General features: G+C 35.7%; 1 protein-coding gene across 4 annotated transcripts in view; it reads right to left on the reverse strand.

The window, feature by feature from the left end:
* The window catches only part of SNX16 (sorting nexin 16), a 46,323-nt gene that overhangs the window by 25,195 nt on the left and 2,814 nt on the right, over nt 1-18,314 (reverse strand). For all 4 annotated transcript variants that reach the window (XM_019796945.2, XM_034668247.1, XM_011221675.3 and 1 more), the window contains 2 exons: nt 9,805-9,891; nt 6,324-6,472 (listed from right to left, as the gene is read on the reverse strand). In XM_019796945.2, coding sequence (XP_019652504.1) covers nt 6,324-6,472; nt 9,805-9,891 — 236 coding nt within the window. The remainder of the gene's footprint in view (nt 1-6,323; nt 6,473-9,804; nt 9,892-18,314) is intronic.

Here is an 18,314-nt window from a genome sequence, read left to right on the forward strand (position 1 = left end):
CTGCAGCCCGTTCTCTAGTGATGTTCTGGCCACTTTAACTCTGTTTCTGTTGGTGCTGCTCAACCCTGCAGCATCCCGGGCTGTGCGCCCCACACCCGGCGTCCCAGCCCTCACTTTCAGTGCCGGCACGTCTCTGTCCTTTGTGTTTCTAACCCCGCCAGCTGCCAGCCGCCCCGCGCGTGCCCCCGAGCTCCCTGTTTCAGTATGGTTCGCCTGTGCTCTGGAGCGCCAGTTTTCAGTCTGGTCACGCTTGCACTCCTGAGCTCTCGGTTTCACTCTAGTTCGAGTGTGCGGTCGGGAGCTCCTGTTTTCAGTTTGGACACGGGCGTTCCCACGCTCACTGTCTCAGTCCACTCTCTTGCGGGTGCTGGTCTGAGAGTCCAGCCCGCTCCCCAGCACAAGGGGCTATTGCTTCCCAGTGCCTGAACACAGAGGCTCCCTTCCCCTTCCCTTTATCTTCCTATATCTGTGCTCGGATTCACAGCTCCCCACTTCGTACGTCAATACTCAGCACTGGAGATGTTCATTTGTAGAGATCCAGATGTATCTTCCTGCGTCTCAGGCTGATTCTGTGGGTGTTCAGAATGGTCTGGTAGATATCCAGCTCGACTCGGACCAGCTGAGAAAGGGTCGCCTACTCCTCCATCATTTCTCCTCCTTGCAGAAAGTGGTTGCCTTTCTGTTCCTAGAGCTTCTGCTACTCTTTTCTTCATTCTCCAGTTGCATTCATAGGTATTCGGAATGGTTTGGTAGCTCTCTTGCTGAATTCCTGGGACCAGACGAACTTTAGGTCTCCTGCTCCTCTGCCATCTTGGAATGCCAAGCTGGAGCTCAAATCCTGTTTTAAACTGGGTTCCTTGCAGAAAGTGGTGGCTATTCTGTTCTTAGAGTTGCTGCTATTCTTTTCTTCATTCTTCAGTTGAGTTTGTAGGTGTTCAGAATGGTCTGATAGCTATCTAGCTGCATTCCTGGGACCAGACGAAATTTAAGCCTCCTGCTCCTCCGCCATCTTGGACTCCTTCAGAAGCACTATTTTAAAGCTAAGTATCATTTGATTAATCTTTCTCCCCATCACAATCTTTCAAATATGTAAAGATGGTTATTTTATCCCCCAAGTACTTTTGCTTTTTAAAGGGTAAATATTATTTTTTTAATTGCTCCTTCATGTAAATTCTTCTATACTTTTTTTTCTATGAACTGCTGTTAATACAAATCCATCCTGAACTTTCTTTTTTTTTTTTTTTACATATATAGAATTTAAAACATGAATTTTTGGCACTGAAGTCCTTATAGATGGATGGCAATATGAAAAAATTATATAATTTAACCCCTCTATTTTAAATAATTAAAAAGAAGAAAAAAATTTGGTAAATCAGGATATTTGTGTACTGCTTCTGAAAATAAAGAACAGTAAAATATTTGCTGTGATTAAATGATGCAACAATTTCAAAGTAGCATAAGATAGTATAAACCAGTAAATAACTGTTATAATGTATATATAATTTATAATATATAATTTGTAAATAACTGTAACTATATAGTAAATAACTATAACCAAATTGTGCAGTGTAAGACTTTTCCCCTCCATCCATCTTTAGATATCCCTCACCTTGAAAGTCACGTGCTGCTGGCACAGGATCCGTGCCTTCTTGCTTCTGCATTTTGATATAATACTCCCTCTCATTTGTAAGGTCCTTATTCACCTTTTCCTTGTCAGTCCAAATATCATTAATTCTTTAAAATCCAGCTCAAATGTCACCCTCTAGGAAGCCTCCTCTAATTCTCCCAGTCAAAAAGTTCTCTCTCTCTTCCTCCTCTGAAAGAGATCTAACTCTACTCATGATAGTTTTTTTGGGGTGACTATTCCTCCTATTCAATTTTCTTGAATAAAGGTTCTGTACATAACACACCTTTGTGTATTACATTACCTTATATATAGTAAGACTTAAATAAATATTTATGGAACAGACAAAATTATAAATCCTTTGATTTACTGAAATCTTGAAAATATTGTTTTTAATTTGTTTTCTTACTTTATATTTTCTAAATGCATCTGAAAATAATATTATCTTAAAACTTTCAGACCAACAATCCTTAGTATCCTTTCAGTTCCTTCTTACTTCTGCTTTGTTACAGTTAGAGAGGTTATAATATTAAGAGCTGCTGGTTGTGTAATGGCAAGCTCTTAGCCAACATGAACATTAAGAAGTAACTGTGTTGTGAAGTGTTAAGGACATAAAAAAGGAAAGTGAAAGGACTGCAACTATAAATCTATAAAGAATTAATATCAAATAATTACTTGGACATGTAAAGATAGTAATTTTTCTATGCTGCCATTACAACTTTAAAAGGAATGCTAATAGGTATATCAACAGGTAACTTACAGCTAATTGATGTTTTAAGTAGTGATTCTTTTTTTCTTAAGATTTATTTATTTGAGAGAGAGAGAGTGCATGCGCGCACATGCATGGTGGAGAGGGTCAGAGGGAGAGGGTCAGAGAGAGTCTCAAGCAAACTCTGTGCTGAGCGTGGAGCCCGGGGAGCTTGATCTCACGACCTTGAGATCATGACCTGAACTAAAACCAAGAGTTGGACACTTAACTGACTGAGTCACCCCGGCGTCCCTAAATACTGATTCTTAAAGGTTGTTTTATGTTTTCATACAGATGTGTTGAGATTTTCTCTTTTTTCTCTTTCTCCCTTAGGAGAAATTCATAAATGGCTGTTTGGCAATCCTAGACTTCCTAGATATCTTCTAATTATTTGTTTATGGCTCATATTCATCTTTCTACCCATAATCTTAATTTAGCCTTCAAAGTTCTCAAATTCTACTTCCTACTTCCAGTATTGCTTGATCACTGGAAAAAGGACCAATCTTCCGCTTCTCTGAGTTCCTGCTACTTTTATAACCTGTATCATACCAAGTAGCCTTTCATAAACTCTCTTATTTTGTTCATATGGAAGCCTAATTTCTTCAAATGAATTTTAAGACCAAAGAGTACACCCTCAGCTTCTTTCATATCCTCCTTGGTATGACACAGAGCAAACGCTTAAGATACAGAGAAATAATTCTTCTTCCCGTCCTTTCACTCATGCTTTAAACAAAAACTTATTAAGAAGCCTTTGAAACTGTGAAATAAGTAATGGTACCCATAACCCACAAAAAAGATAATGGTTAGTCTAGAATAAACAAGGTATAAATACTTCACTTTGAGTTCAATTTATCTAACAATAATCCCTAAATGTTTGATGATGCAACAAGACAAAACCAAGTAGGCAAATAATGTGAGGCACACTAGATTCTTTAATGTAAGACTTCTTAGAACTTTCAACACTCTAGGAATGTCAAATGAAACCTTTTGCAATTTATTTGGCCAAGAAATCTTTGTTTCTCTGAAACACATAGTTACGAGTTGAGCAAGACCATTACCACTGTTCTAAAGTATGCAGTCTTAGGGGTGACTCAGCCAGTTGAGCATCCCATTCCTGGTTCTGCTCAGGTAATGATATCATGGGTGGTGAGGTCAAGCTCCATGTTCTGCTCCACACTCAGCAGGGAGTCTGCTTGAAGATTCTCTCCCTCTGCCCCTCCCCACCTCAAATGAACAAATAAATCTTAAAAAAAAAAGTGTACAGTTTTAGTAACAACAGGATCTCAAATGACCCTAGTATGCCTACCTTAGAGACAGAGATCTACTATCCATAATTTTTTTAAAAATGAGACAAAACTAAGATACACCTTCAGTATTTAAAAAATCAAGATATCACAAAATCAGTTTATTAATGTGGTTTTATATTATTTAATATTCCACTATATAAAAAGAGTATAGTCATTTATAGAATAATTTGATTTTAAGTCACCACAATATTTTTAATACTAAAACATAAAGGTTTACTGAATAAAAGAAAAAGGAGATGAGATATGTATACTGACTTTTTAGCTATGAAAGTCTTCTTTTGGTATGGTCTAAGATATATTTTCTTCAAAAGGCTCTTGCTATGATTTTAGAGTTTGTTGGTTTTTATTTCTGCTTTGTGTGTCTGAAAACTAACACTAGTCTTTTTCTTTTTTCGAGATGTAAATATTTTGAAAAGTGGGGAGCACCCATGTTCCCCCACCTAGAACACACAATCACTAAGTTTTGTCACATTTCCTTCACACTTGTTTCTTATAAATAATCAATAGCAAATATCCAGCCATTTGTTTAACAGGTACTTATTGAGCACAGACTTCGTGTTAGCACTGTGTTAAGTGTTGCACACTGAATGGTGAGAAAAACAGCCACATGACTTATAATTACAAATGTATCTTATAACCTGGTAGGAGAAACACAATCAAATAATCAGAGAAATAGTTACAAACTGAAATGCTGAGTTAAAGTACCAACCAGCCTTTCTCTGCTGGGATTCCATGAGAGAATTAGATGCTAAGGACAATGATTTGAGGGACTATTTTCTCAATTCCCTTAAGACTGGCACATACCCAGTACCATTCTGGAAGTTAATTCATATATACAATAGGTGTCTCACTTAAGGCACTCGGATTTGTCTCTCAGAACCAGTTGAGAAGGACTGGTACAGATTCCATGAGAAAGAACTGATCTTTGGTGGTGGAGGTGGTAAGTGAGGGGTTGGTCAGAAAAGCTTTAGGAACTGAAGTCTTTAACTGAAATCTGAAGGATATATAGGTACTATCTAGGCCAGGGCTGGGTGGGGTGGTAGTGTGAAACATTGTCTTTCCAGGGAGCAACATATTTGAAGGCCCTAAGGGACAAAGGAGCAAGGTGATTTTGGAGAATTAAAACACCAATACAGCTGAAGTACAGAGAACAAGGTAAGGGAGGAATAACAAAGTGTGAAATTGGAAAGACAGGCAGGTAGGCAGGGACTTCAACTGCATTAAAAAAGACCACTGTGGCTCCAATGGGCTACAGAAATGAGTAGACGAGGAAGACCAGAGGGAAACCTTCTGCAGTGATTCAGGTAAGAGAAAACTGCTTAGAGTAGGGTGGTGATGGCAGGAATGGAGAAAAGTAGACAGATTTGAGAGGAATTTAAAATATAAAGGAAGGGATAAGGGTAGAGACGGTTGTGTCAAGGATGACTCCCAGGTTCTGAGTAAATGATGCTGCTGAACATTGAGAAAAGTCTGGAGAGTAAGCTTTTACCTGGGTTTGATGTCACTTTGAGGTATCTGAAGGCAATGTCAAGGAGGCAAATGCATATATGAATCTGGAGTTGAGAGAAGGGGTCCAGCTTGTAGTTCCTTTCATAGAGGAAAATGAGGGGGACTGGCAGAGATCTCAAGCAGTAGCCATAAAGCTTGAGCAGCATACATTAGGAAACAAGATGTTTATGTATAGCATGTGTGTTATGTATAACATAAGGTGATATATGTTAAAAAACAAGACTGAGAAAAAAGGGGAGAAAAAGTGACACAGGATGGTTGCCTTAACTGTTTTCCATCCTTATCTGAAAAATCGCAAAAGACAGTTATAAACAGTATGTTATTGCTGCCTTATAAATGCTCTCTACTTATATTAAAATAGTTCTAATTTATCTGATAATGTAAATTCCAAAATCAGACACCCAGCTGATATTAAATCAATTTTTTTATAAATATTTTCAGAAGCAAAAACTGTATAGATCCTTTCTCTCCCTCTTCAACGGTTTTTATTTTCACACTTAACCCTCTATATACATTAACCTAACTTCACAATCTTCATATTTTTGCATTACTTTGGAGAAATGTAAGAATATTACCTTCAAAATTATATAATGTTATATTAATCAAAAATCTAATATGTGGGCCACTTTGTTTAAATGATTGCTAAAATACTAAATACTAAAATCAAGTTAACAGTTGGGTGGTTTGAGTATACGGTACACTAAATTTTTAACTTAAGAATTTTTTAAAAGACTTAATTTATTTTTTTGAGAGAGAAAGAGAGCACAAGCGGGGGGCGGGGAAGGGCCGAGGGAGAGGGACAAGCAGATTCTCCACTGAGCAGGGAACCAACATGGGGCTAGTCTCCAGGACTGGGAGAACATGACCTGAGCTGAATGCAGATGCTTAACTGAGTCACCCAGAAGCCCCTAAAATTTTTTTTTTACGTTGAAAAATTTTTAACTTTGCTGACTTTTTAAAAGGGTTAATACAAATCAAATGCCAAATAAAATTCTCATTGATAAAAAGCAAGAAAATTCCAAGTAGTACCTTATTAGAGAGGATAAGTAATTATACTTCTACCCTATATTTTTATGCTTGAATGACTATGGTCCTATACTTGTCTTTAAACAAGTTGTTTTAGTTTGTTACATACCAGTTAGCAATGTCCTTGTGAGCCACTAAATTTTGAAGAAATGCTTGTAATCCTAGTTGTCTATCTTCTAAAAAGTCAGCATTGTAATTATCTTTGAACCAGCGTTTTGGTGGAAGCGCTAATCGAAAGCCTGGAAACATCTCTTTTAACTGTAAAATAAGAAAAAAGAATATACAATGTTCAACTCAATCATATCAATTCTATAAAATCTATCCTGTTAACTACATGAACTTGTTCATGAAATAAGCTTAAAATAATTAAATTCAGCTAAGCTTTTTATACTTCGTTGATTTCTACCAGTTGTGTATACACAGGCTTACAGCTGCTCCATATCCTCGCCAACACTTGGCATTGTCCATCCTTTTAATGTCAGCCATTCTGGTGGGTATGTAGAAGTATTTCATTGTGGCTTTAATATGAATTTCTCTCGACAAATGATGTTAACTATTCTTATGGGCTTTTTTGAATCTGCCTATCTTTGGTGAATTATCTATTGAACTCTTCTAACCCCTCCCCACCCTTAAAAAAAATGGGTTATTTATCTTTTTATTATTAAGTTGCAAGAGTTCTTTATATATTCTGGATACAAGTTCTCTGTCAGATAACAGTATGACAAATATTTTCTCCCAGACTGTGGTCTGACTTTTACATACATTTTTTGATTCTTGCAAGTAAAAGCAGGTGATGGGTAGAGCTCTTCTGGTACCTAAAACACTGACATAGGTAATTATTAAATTTTAAGTGCCCCAACTTGGAATATGTAGGAGATATTTACTAATTTAAATTAAATTCCTACTAATATCTTTTTTTTAAAAGCTTAAGAGTTATCGAAATCTCAACTTGCCAAAGATAAATATTATAGCAATATAAAGATGAATCTAGAGAGGTAAAGAAAAGTAAACATTAAATAATATTTGAGTCCTGAAAAGAAAAATATCAAGTCATAAAGGATTACATAGCTCTAAATTGAAACTGTTAGAAATTAGTCTTCATGAACAAAAATTATAACAATTTCATAAGCAAGTTAAGAATTCCACTTAACTATCTGGTAACTATTACTTTGATCTTATTTATTAAAAAAAAATCAACAGAAGTACAGAATTATAGGTTTTTAATTCATCAGTGTACTAATAAGAACTCAGGAACAGTAAATAAAATTCATATTTAATGATGGAAATACATTACAAATAATACTTTAAGTATTTTGGAATACTACAAAAAGTCATCTTGATAATACCTAAATAAAGGATAAAACAGTTTAGCATTTTATATTTTACCTTTCATTCAAATTGACATTTCCAGAATGGCAGAAACTTTTTGGCAGCCAGGCAACTGCAAAATCACATAAATGGGGTTTCCTACCACCAAAAATGATAAGAATATACTAGCTTTAGAAGTTTTGAGGGTGAAGGTGGCAGATGGGAGAAAACAGGACCAGTAAAGTTTCCTCTAGTAACACCTGTCAAAATTAGGGAGTGATTTCTGATCCAAGGACAGAATCCAAGGTTACTTAGCTTCTTAGAAACATCATAAACCACTTGCTTCTTTTGGAGAAATGCTCCTGGTTTCTAAAATATCACCACCCTCACCTGTCTCAATTGATTTTCCTCTAGCTTTGTGGACATATCAGCTCCTTCTCTATTATATTCTTACTGCAATTTACTCTATCAATTCCCCAAATTTAGGTTGGCTCTAACTTTTAACTATTAAAAACAAATTAAAACACAAAGAAAATAACAATGAATAAAACACAATGAAAAGTACCCTTAGAGCTAAATATTGTCCATATCCATGATTTCTTATATTGGATAAATCCCAGAAATGTGATTATTGTGTTAAAATTATGCACAACTTTAGGAAGCTGTGTCCCCTAGGAAGATTCCTATTTCCAGCAACGGATAATACCACTTAAATGCCTGTTAACTTGTTGGATGAAACATATTTTCTTAATTTTCTTTTGAGTACTTGTGATATTGAGTGTTTTCCAAAATTATTGGTCATTTATATTTCTTCTGTGGTTTGCCCTGTTCACATCATTTGTAGTATTTTCCACTTTTGGGTTTACTCTGTAATTTAAGAGTTTTTAATATATTGAGAATTTTTATTGTTATTCTTTGTTTCATATGTGCAGTAGGCAGAATTCCAGATGGCCCCATGATCTTTGTCCCTGGTGTTGCTTCTGCGATTTTGTTATGTCATACAATAAAAGAGATTATCCAATGCAATTAGGGTTACTTTCAATTGGCCTTAAGATAGGGAGATTATCTGGGTGAGCCTAATCTTTTTTTTTTAATGTTTTTTATTATATTATGTTAGCCACCATACAGTACATCCATTGTTTCTGATGTAAAGTTCGATGATTCATTAGTTGCGTATAACACCCAGTGGACCATGCAATACGTGCCCTCCTTACTACCCATCACCAGTCTATCCCATTCCCCCACCTTCCTCCCCTCTGAAGCCCTCAGTTTGTTTCTCATAGTCCATAGTCTCTCATGCTTCATTCCCCCTTCTGATTACCCCCCCCTTTCTTTATCCCTTTCTTCCCCTACCGATCTTCCTAGTTTTTATGTTCCATAGATGAGAGAAATCATATGATAATTGTCTTTCTCTGCTTGACTTATTTCACTTAGCATTATCTCCTCCAGTGCTGTCCATGTTGCAGCAAATGTTGAGAACTCGTTCTTTCTGATAGCTGAGTAATATTCCATTGTATATATGGACCACAACTTATCAGGAGCTCTTTAAAAGTCTATCTTTCTCCTTGGCTGGTGGCAGAAGAGAAAATCAGAGAGATTCAAAGCACAAAAAGGACTTGACCAGCTATTGCTGACTTTGAAGGTAGAGAGGCCATGTGCGAACACTGGGCAGCACTCTATGAACTAAGAACCACCTCCGGCTGACAACAGGCAAGGAAATGGGGACCTTGGTTTTACAACTACAAGAAACTGAACTCTGCCAACAACCTGAATGAGCCCCAAAGCTGATACTTTCTCAGAGCCTCCGGAGAAGAGCCCAGTGTAGCCAACAGCTTGATTTTGAATCACTAGATAATAAACAGCTATGTTTTAGGTTACAAAGTTTGTGGTAATTTGTTAAACAGCAATAGAAAACTAATACAACATGTTAGAAATATTTGTTGTTCATTCTCTTATAGTCATATGATTTAGGGGATCTTATATACATCTTTTTCAAATTCACAAGATTATATATAATCATTTATAATTCTGTTAGCAGTTTGAAGATTTTCACATTTTTATAATAAAAATAATTTTTTGTTTCCAAAAAAAGGAAGTTATGTGTAGAGATGGGTCTTTAGGCTATTAAAATGAAATGAAATAGTTAATTTTCTTAGGAACTAGCAAAATTTGACTTCACTCTAACAAGGAGGAAAACCCACAAATATTTAACAGTAGAACTGTCAAGAACAGATAATAATTTGAAATTGGAAAGTCTGTTTTAGATTTATTAAAGTACTTACTTTATCATTAAGTCTAGAGAAGTCAGTGTATCTTCTGAAAACTACCCAACTTTCTTCTGGGGTTTTCTTTACTAGTATTTTATATACCTAAGAACAGAGAGAGAGAGATAGAGAGAGAGAGAGAGGGAAGGAGAGAGAGAGAGAGAGAGAGAGAGGTAAAAAAAATGTATATAAAGACATTTAAAATTTCAAACCAAACCAAATATTTTTAAAACTTTTACTTGACAACCCAGGTCATAGGAATTAGTATGTAAAAAATATCAGAAATCATTTGGAACATCAAATGTACAAATAATCAATGTAGGCACCAAAAGCAAGATTTGTTTCTTAAGAAACATGACTATGACAAATTTGAGACACTTTTTTGGCACACACTAAAAATAAATGAACTCGTCAGTTCCAAAATACATTTTATGCCCAAATATTCAAAAATTGATGAAAGGCTCAATCATGCTTGAAAAAGCTGTGAAAACTAGCCACTCCTGTCCTATACAATCAATTTAATTTTTAAACTCAATAACTATCACACAAAGTTCTCAAATAAATTTAACGTTGTTTTAATCTTCAAGGCTGAAATGCAGCTAAAAAAATCCATATTAGATAAAAATTTACACTTCTATAATTATGAACAATTATCTAGACATTAAATAAAAAACTTGGTTGAAGCAAGTCAGTATTTTAAAACGCATATAATAAGAAAACTAGATTCTAGTTTTCATAAGTATAGAGTTTATCATGAGGAAGTACTATTTATGACAGAATCTCAGTGAAACATCTGGTAGTTTTGGTACAGTATTTTGGACTAAACTAAGTATAAGAGACATAGGAAGCACTTAATAACCATTTGTTGGACAAGTGAAACTCTCTTAAAAATGAGTAACTTTTTTTTTTTTTTTGGAGTCAGCTGTGCAATAACTTTCATTCGCAGCTCTGGAGCTACACTCTAGCCACAAGGGGCTACTGAACAGTTGAAAATGTGACAAGTCTAACCGACATGTGCTGTGAGTGTAAATACACACCAGATTTCAAAGACTGCAAATGAAAAAAAAAAGATGTAAAAATATTTCATTAAAATGGTTTTGGATTAAATAAAATATATTACTAAATATAATTTCAACTGCTTTTCACTTTTTTAAACATGGCTACTAGGGAATTTTAAATTACAAATATGACTCCCATTTGTGGTTCACCTAGGCTTACTGGGTGCTGTATAGAAGACTCATTATTTAGGGACTAGATCATCCTTACTTGATTTTTCTCCCTTACAGACTTCTCTTTCAGCTTTTAAGGGCGAGAATCACCAAGGGTTAAGGATGAATCCTTTACCTTTCAAGTAAAAGTAAATGATTCATCTTTGTAACATATAAAGATGAGGAAGATTATTTGGATACACTTTAAAGTCTGCAGAAAGGCCTTATCTAAGATAATTTGTAAAGGGGATACTAATGAAACATTCTTTTTAGGAGTTACTAATCAAAACAAAAGGGATAACCTGACTTCAAAACTTTTGAGTATGAATAACTGATGCATAATAAAAGTCAACTTCATATAATAAGGTTTATCTAACACATAATCCATATTGACTTTATTTTCCTGTTTTAAAAAATTAACTCTCCTTTCAAGTTTTTCTCCACAGTGGCCCCTTAGCACTCCTATTTCTCTAGGAAAGACAAAGTACAGATTTTTGTGTTTTATCTTCTCTAGAAAGCTCTCCTATGTTTCTACTTGCGTAAGTAGTGCTTTCAATGAAAAGTTTATGGAAACTATTGATCATTCCCTCTTCTATGTTCTTTTTAAAAAATTAATTAATTTTTTAATAATATTTTTTATTATGTTAGTCACCATACAGTACATCCCTAGTTTTTGATGTAAAGTTCCATGATTCATTACTTGCGTATAACACCCAGTGCACCATGCAATACGTGCCCTCCTTAATACCCGTCACCAGCCTATCCCATTTCCAACCCCCACCCCCGCCGCCCCGAATCCCTCTGTTTGGGAAACAAACTGAGGGCTCCCTCTTCTATGTTCTAACAGCAGTTAAGGTTTCTACTCTTTCTGGAAACTTAGTATACACTACTTTGTGCTTTTTATATAGTTCTTATTTTAGGATTTTTAAGTAAATTACAGGGAAGCACACACTTAACTACAGAATAAATACAGAAAAGCACAAAAATCACAAGTATAAAACTTGATGAATTTTCACAAAACACACACACACTCATGTAACTAGTACCAAGTGCAAGAAACAAAACATTACCAATTGAAGAAGCCCACCTCCTGGCTCCTTCCCAATCTGACTTATCACCCCTTCTAGTCATTTTTGTTCTTGAACACTTTTCAAAGACTTGACAAGCTAATGACAAGAACTTACCAGTCATTCCTAAGACCTCCCTCAGTTAAGATATCAATTCAAAGAAATATACCTAGGAAAAATAATCTTACAAACCTAAGACCCCCCCAAGCTTGTATAGTTAGCTCAGACCTCTCCCCTACACTCAACTTATATTTATATACATAATACATATGCTTGTGGACACACATGCACATATACGCACACACCTGACATCTCCATTTTGAGGTCTACTAGACATTTCAAGCCTAGCATGTTCAAAACCAAATCCTGATCTTGCCCTCAAAACCTGCCATCTAATTAAACAGCAACCCTACTGTTTACCCAAAAACTTCAGGATCATCTTTGATTTCTCTTTATCCCACATCTCAAAGTTTTACCTTCAAAATCTACCCAGAATCTGATCACTTCTTAGGATTTCCTCCACCACCCTGTCCACACCACCATCACGTCTTCCATGGATTACTGCAAGAACTTAATACCTCCTGTTTCCATTCTCTCTTCCACAAAATCTAGTTTTAACTCAGCAGCCAGGTGAGCCTTTAAACATTAAGTCAGATCATGTGACACTTGTTTTAAACCTTTTCAAAGATTCCCATCTTGTGCAGAGTAAAATCTAACAGACTTACAATGGCCTACGTGCTCTACTTGATCTGTGTGTCACACTCCCTTGTCTTTACCTGTTATTTCAGTTCCTACATCTCTCCCCATGGCTGCTTCTGCTGTCAGCCACAAGGGCCCCTGTAGTTGTCTCACCTGTCAGGAAGCTTCTTTCCCCAGATAGCTCATGGCTCATTGCCTCTTAGCGCTAACACCTTTTCTGTGAGGCCATGACGGACAATGTTATTTAAATTGCAACTCCGGTTGTGGGGAAACTATCTCCCTTCACTCTTTTATTTCTCTTTATACCACTTACAACCATATAACATATCAGCATTTTAAAATGCCTACTTATCTATCATTCATTCATTCATTCGAGTTGCTGTATCTCTATTACCTGAAAGAGTGCATGACACATAATAGGTACCCCCAACACGAATTAAATGAATAAAGGAACAGAAATAATTTCATACCCACTATTTACTTCTTCCTCTAAAGTGTTTTTAAAGACTTTATGTACTGCTGTCTTAAATTTGCCTGTAAACTTGTACTTTCACACACATCATTTCAAAGAATGCTCATCCAGCATAAGGTAGGTCAATGTAAGAAAATGGTTTATCATAATTTCCAAAAAAAGTCAGGTCCATGCAAATTTCCCATCACATCATCAGTCTTATGATTAACTTAACTCTAAAGATTGTCTCTCTTCATAAAAAATCTCAACACTGACGTACAAAGATGCAAAAATCCTCAACAAAATATTAGGAAATTGCGTTCAACAACACATTACAAGGATCATTCACCATAATGGAGTGAGATTTATTCTGGGGCTGCAAGAATGGTTCAACATTTGCAAACCAAGCAACGTGATAAAACACATCAACAACACGAAGGATAAAAATCATATGATCACTTTGATAGCTGCAGCAAAAGCATCCGACAAAATTCAACATCTAATCATGATAAAAATTCTCAACAAAATAGGTTTAGAAAAAAACATACCTCAACATAATAAAGGGCATATCTGAAAAACTCACAGTGAACAATCAGACTCAATGGTGAAAAACTGAGAGCTTTTCCTCTAAGATCAGGAACAGGACAAGAATGTCCGCTCTTGTCACTTTATTCAATAAAGTACTAGAAGTCCTAGTCACAGCAATCAGACAAGAAAAAGAAAGGAAGGTAAGGAAGAAGTTAAACTGTCACTATTTGCAGATGACACGATACAGTATGCAGAAAACCTTAAAAATTCCACCAAAAAACTGCTAGAAGCAAAAAGTTGCAGGATACAAAATTAATACAAAGAAATTTATTGTTTTTTGTTGTTGTTGTTGTGTTTCTATAGACTAATAACAAAGTAGCAGAAAGAGAAATTAAGAAACAATTCTATTTACAATTGTGCCAAACAGAATAAAATACCTGGAAATAAATTTAACAAGGAAGTGAAAGACTTGTACTCTGAAAACTATAAAACACTGATGAAAGAAATTAGACAACACAAATAAATGGAAAGATATTCCACGCTCATGGACTGGAAGAATTAATGGTGTTAAAATGTCCGTACTACCTAAAGCAATCTATGGATTCAGTGCAATCCCTATCAAAATACCATTAGCATTTTCCATGGAACTAGACCAAATAAATCCTAAAATTTGTTTGGAACCACAAAAGACCCTGTATGGTCAAAGCACTCTTGAGAAAGAACAAAGCTGGAGGTATCACAATCCCAGATTTCAAGATATACTACACAGCTTTGCTAATCAAAACAAATGGTACTGGCACAAAAACAGACACATAAATCAATCGAACAGAATAGAGAGCCCAGAAATAAACCCATGCTTATACAGTCAATTAATCTATGACAAAAGAGGCCAGAATATACAATGGGAAAAAGATAGTCTCTTCAATAAATGGTGCTGGGAAAACTGGACAGCAACATGTAAAAGAATGAAGCTGTATCACTTCCTAACACCTTACAAAAAAACAAACTCAAAATGGATTAAAGACCTAATATGAGACTTGAAACCATTTAAAAAGAGAACACATGCAGTTATTTTTCTGACATCAGTCTTAGCAACATTTTTCTACATGTGTCTCATGAGGCAAGGGAAATAAAAGCTAAAATAAACTATTGGGACTACATAAAAATAAAAAGCTTTTGCAAAGCAAAGGAAACCATAAAAAAAAAAAAACCCTAAAAAACAACCTACTGAATGGGAGAAGATATTTGCAAATGATATATCTGATAAGGAGTTAATATCCAAAATACATAAAGAGCTTATACAACTCCACACCAAGAAAACCCACAAATAATCCAATTAAAAATGGGCAGAGGACCTGAATAGACATTTTTCCAAAGAAGACATACAGATGGCAAATAGACACAAGAAAAGATGCTCAACATCACTAACCATCAGGGAGATGCAAATCAAAACCAGAATGAGATATCACCTTATATCTGTCAGAGTGGCTAAAGTAAAAAGGATAAGAAATAACAAGTGTTACCAAAGATGTGGAGAAAAAGGAACCCCTATACACTGTTGGTGGGAATGTAAACTGATGCATTCACTGAGGAAAACAGTATGAAGTTTCCTCAAAAAATCAAAAATAGAATTACCATATGATCCAGTCATTCCACTACCAGATACTTACCCAAAGAAAATGAAAACACTAATTCAAAAAGATATTTGCACCCTTAGGTTTCCTGCAGCATTATTTACAATAGCCAAGATAGGGAAGCAACCTAAGTGTCCACTGATAGATGAATGGATAAAGAAGATGTGGTGTACACACACACACACTGGAGTATCATACAGCCATAAGAAAGGATGGATCTTACCGTTTGCAACAACATGGATGAACCTAGAGGGTATTATGCTAAGTGAAATAAGTCAGACTGAGAAAGACAAATAGCATATGATTTTACTCATATGTGGAATCTAAAAAAAACCAAAATGAATAACAAAAAGAATCAGATTTTTAAAAACAGAGAACAAACTGGTGGCTGTCAGAGGAAGGGGGTTAGGGTAAAGTGCAAAATAGGTGAAGGTGAGTGGGAGATACAGGCCTTCAGTTATGGATGAATAAGTCATAGGAAAAAAAAGGTACAGCACAGGTAAAACAGTCAATGATACCACAATAGCGTTATGTGGTGACAAAGAATAGCTACACTTATGGTGAGCACAGCAAAATGTAAAGAGAAGTTGAATCACTATGTTGTACACCTGAAACAAATGTAACATTGTTTATCAACTATACTTAAAATTAAACATTTCCCTAACAACAAAAATTATCTCAACAATTTTTTTTCTCAGAGGTCGTTCTATACTGTCGTAGGTTTGCAGCATGAAATATTGAAGTAAACATAAAAACTTTATGGAAGTTAAGAGGAAGAATAAACTAGTTCAATTATAAGTGTACTTAGCAAGGTCTCTGGATACATAAACACATATTGATACACAAGACCAAAATATATAAACTAGCAATGAATAAACAGAAACAGAACAAGATATCAAGAATATCAAACAACATACATACTTGGAAATAAATCTAATGAGGGGGCATCTGGTTGGCTCAGTCATGCGACTCTTGATCTCAGGGTCATGAGTTCAAGCCCCACACTGGGTATAGAGATTACTTAAAAAGAAAAAAACCCTCTAACTAGAAAACCTAAGATCTCTGCTCTGAAAACTACAAAACGAAATTAAAGACTTCAGTAAATGGATTAGGTTTAGATTCAGAGACTCAGTATTTTAAAGATGTCAGATCTCTTTAGATTAGTCTATAGATTCAATACAATCCCAGAACAAAGAGTCAAGGATAGCCAAGACAATCCTGAAGAAGAACAACAAAGCTAGACTATTTAAACTAGCAGGTATCAAGGCCTCTCATAATGCATTAGTATTAAAGACAATATGGGGGGTGCCTGGGTGGCACGGCGGTTAAGCGTCTGCCTTCGGCTCAGGGCGTGATTCCGGCGTTATGGGATCGAGCCCCACATCAGGCTCCTCTGATATGAGCCTGCTTCTTCCTCTCCCACTCCACCTGCTTGTGTTCCCTCTCTCGCTGGCTGTCTCTATCTCTGTCAAATAAATAAATAAAATCTTTAAAAAAAAATAAATAAAGACAATATGGAATTGGTAAAAGAGGGAAAAACGGAACATAGAAACAAACCCATATATTTAAATGGTTGCCTGATTTATGACATAGGCAACAGTGCAAATGTATAGAGAGTGGTTTTTTCAATAAAAACCTGATTACTTGATCCTATATGGAGGGAAAAAAAGTATCTTGACCCTTGTTTCACACCATGGACAAAATCAATTCCAGATAGTTGACGAATCTAAATGCGAAAGGTCCAACAATAAAGCTTTTATTTATTTATTTATTTTATTAAAGATTTTTTTTTTTTATTAAAGATTTTTATTTATTTTATTCAACAGAGATAGAGACAGCCAGCAAGAGAGGGAACACAAGCAGGGGGAGTGGGAGAGGAAGAAGCAGGCTCATAGCAGAGGAGCCTGATGTGGGGCTCGATCCCACAACGCCGGGATCACGCCCTGAGCCGAAGGCAGACGCTTAACCGCTATGCCACCCAGGCGCCCCTAAAGATTTTTTTTTTAAATTTATTTATTCGACAGAGATAGAGACAGCCAGCGAGAGAGGGAACACAAGCAGGGGGAGTGGGAGAGGAAGAAGCAGGCTCATAGCGGAGGAGCCTGATGTGGGGCTCGATCCCATAACGCCGGGATCACGCCCTGAGCCGAAGGCAGACACTTAACTGCTGTGCCACCCAGGTGCCCCCAACAACAATAAAGCTTTTAGAAGAAAACACAGAACATCTTTGTAAGCTGGGATAGGCAGATTTTAAAAAGTGCTAACCATAAAAGAAAAAATTAATAAATTGGACTATATTGAAACTATGAATTTTTGTTTATCTAATGCATCATTAAGAAAGTGAAAAGGCAAGCCACAGAGAGATAATAGTCACAATGTAGGCTCTAACAAAGAACTTGTCCAAAATGCATAGAAAACTATAAATCAAAGTGGAAAAAACTTTCCCAAAGAAAAATGAATAAAGGTCTTGAACAGACACTTCACAAAAGAGAATATCCAATGGCCAAAAAAGTCTTCAATTTAATTAGTCATTAAAAATGCAAATGAAGACCACACTGTGTTATTACTCTACCCACTGGGATGGCAATAAAATAGTATAATAGTGAAAAAGATGAAAAAAATACCGCATGTTGGGAAGGTGCGGAGTAACTGGAACTCTCGTACACTGCTTAAAGGAGTATAAACTAGTACAACTACTCTGGCATACTGGTCATCAGTATCTTTTAGAACGAGGCATATGATCTAGCAATTTTACTCTCAGACAGATGTGAAACAGAAATGGGTTAATGTGTTTAATGAGCAATAAGTACTAAAAGGTTCATAGCAGTAGCATTTGTAAGAGCCCCAAACTAGAAATTATCCATATGCTCTTCAACAGTACGATGGATAAATACATTGTAGTATATTCACATAAAGGAATATTATCAGTAATAAAAATGAG

This window comes from Ailuropoda melanoleuca, chromosome 9 (genome assembly GCF_002007445.2).
Source record: "Ailuropoda melanoleuca isolate Jingjing chromosome 9, ASM200744v2, whole genome shotgun sequence".
NCBI lineage: Eukaryota > Metazoa > Chordata > Mammalia > Carnivora > Ursidae > Ailuropoda > Ailuropoda melanoleuca.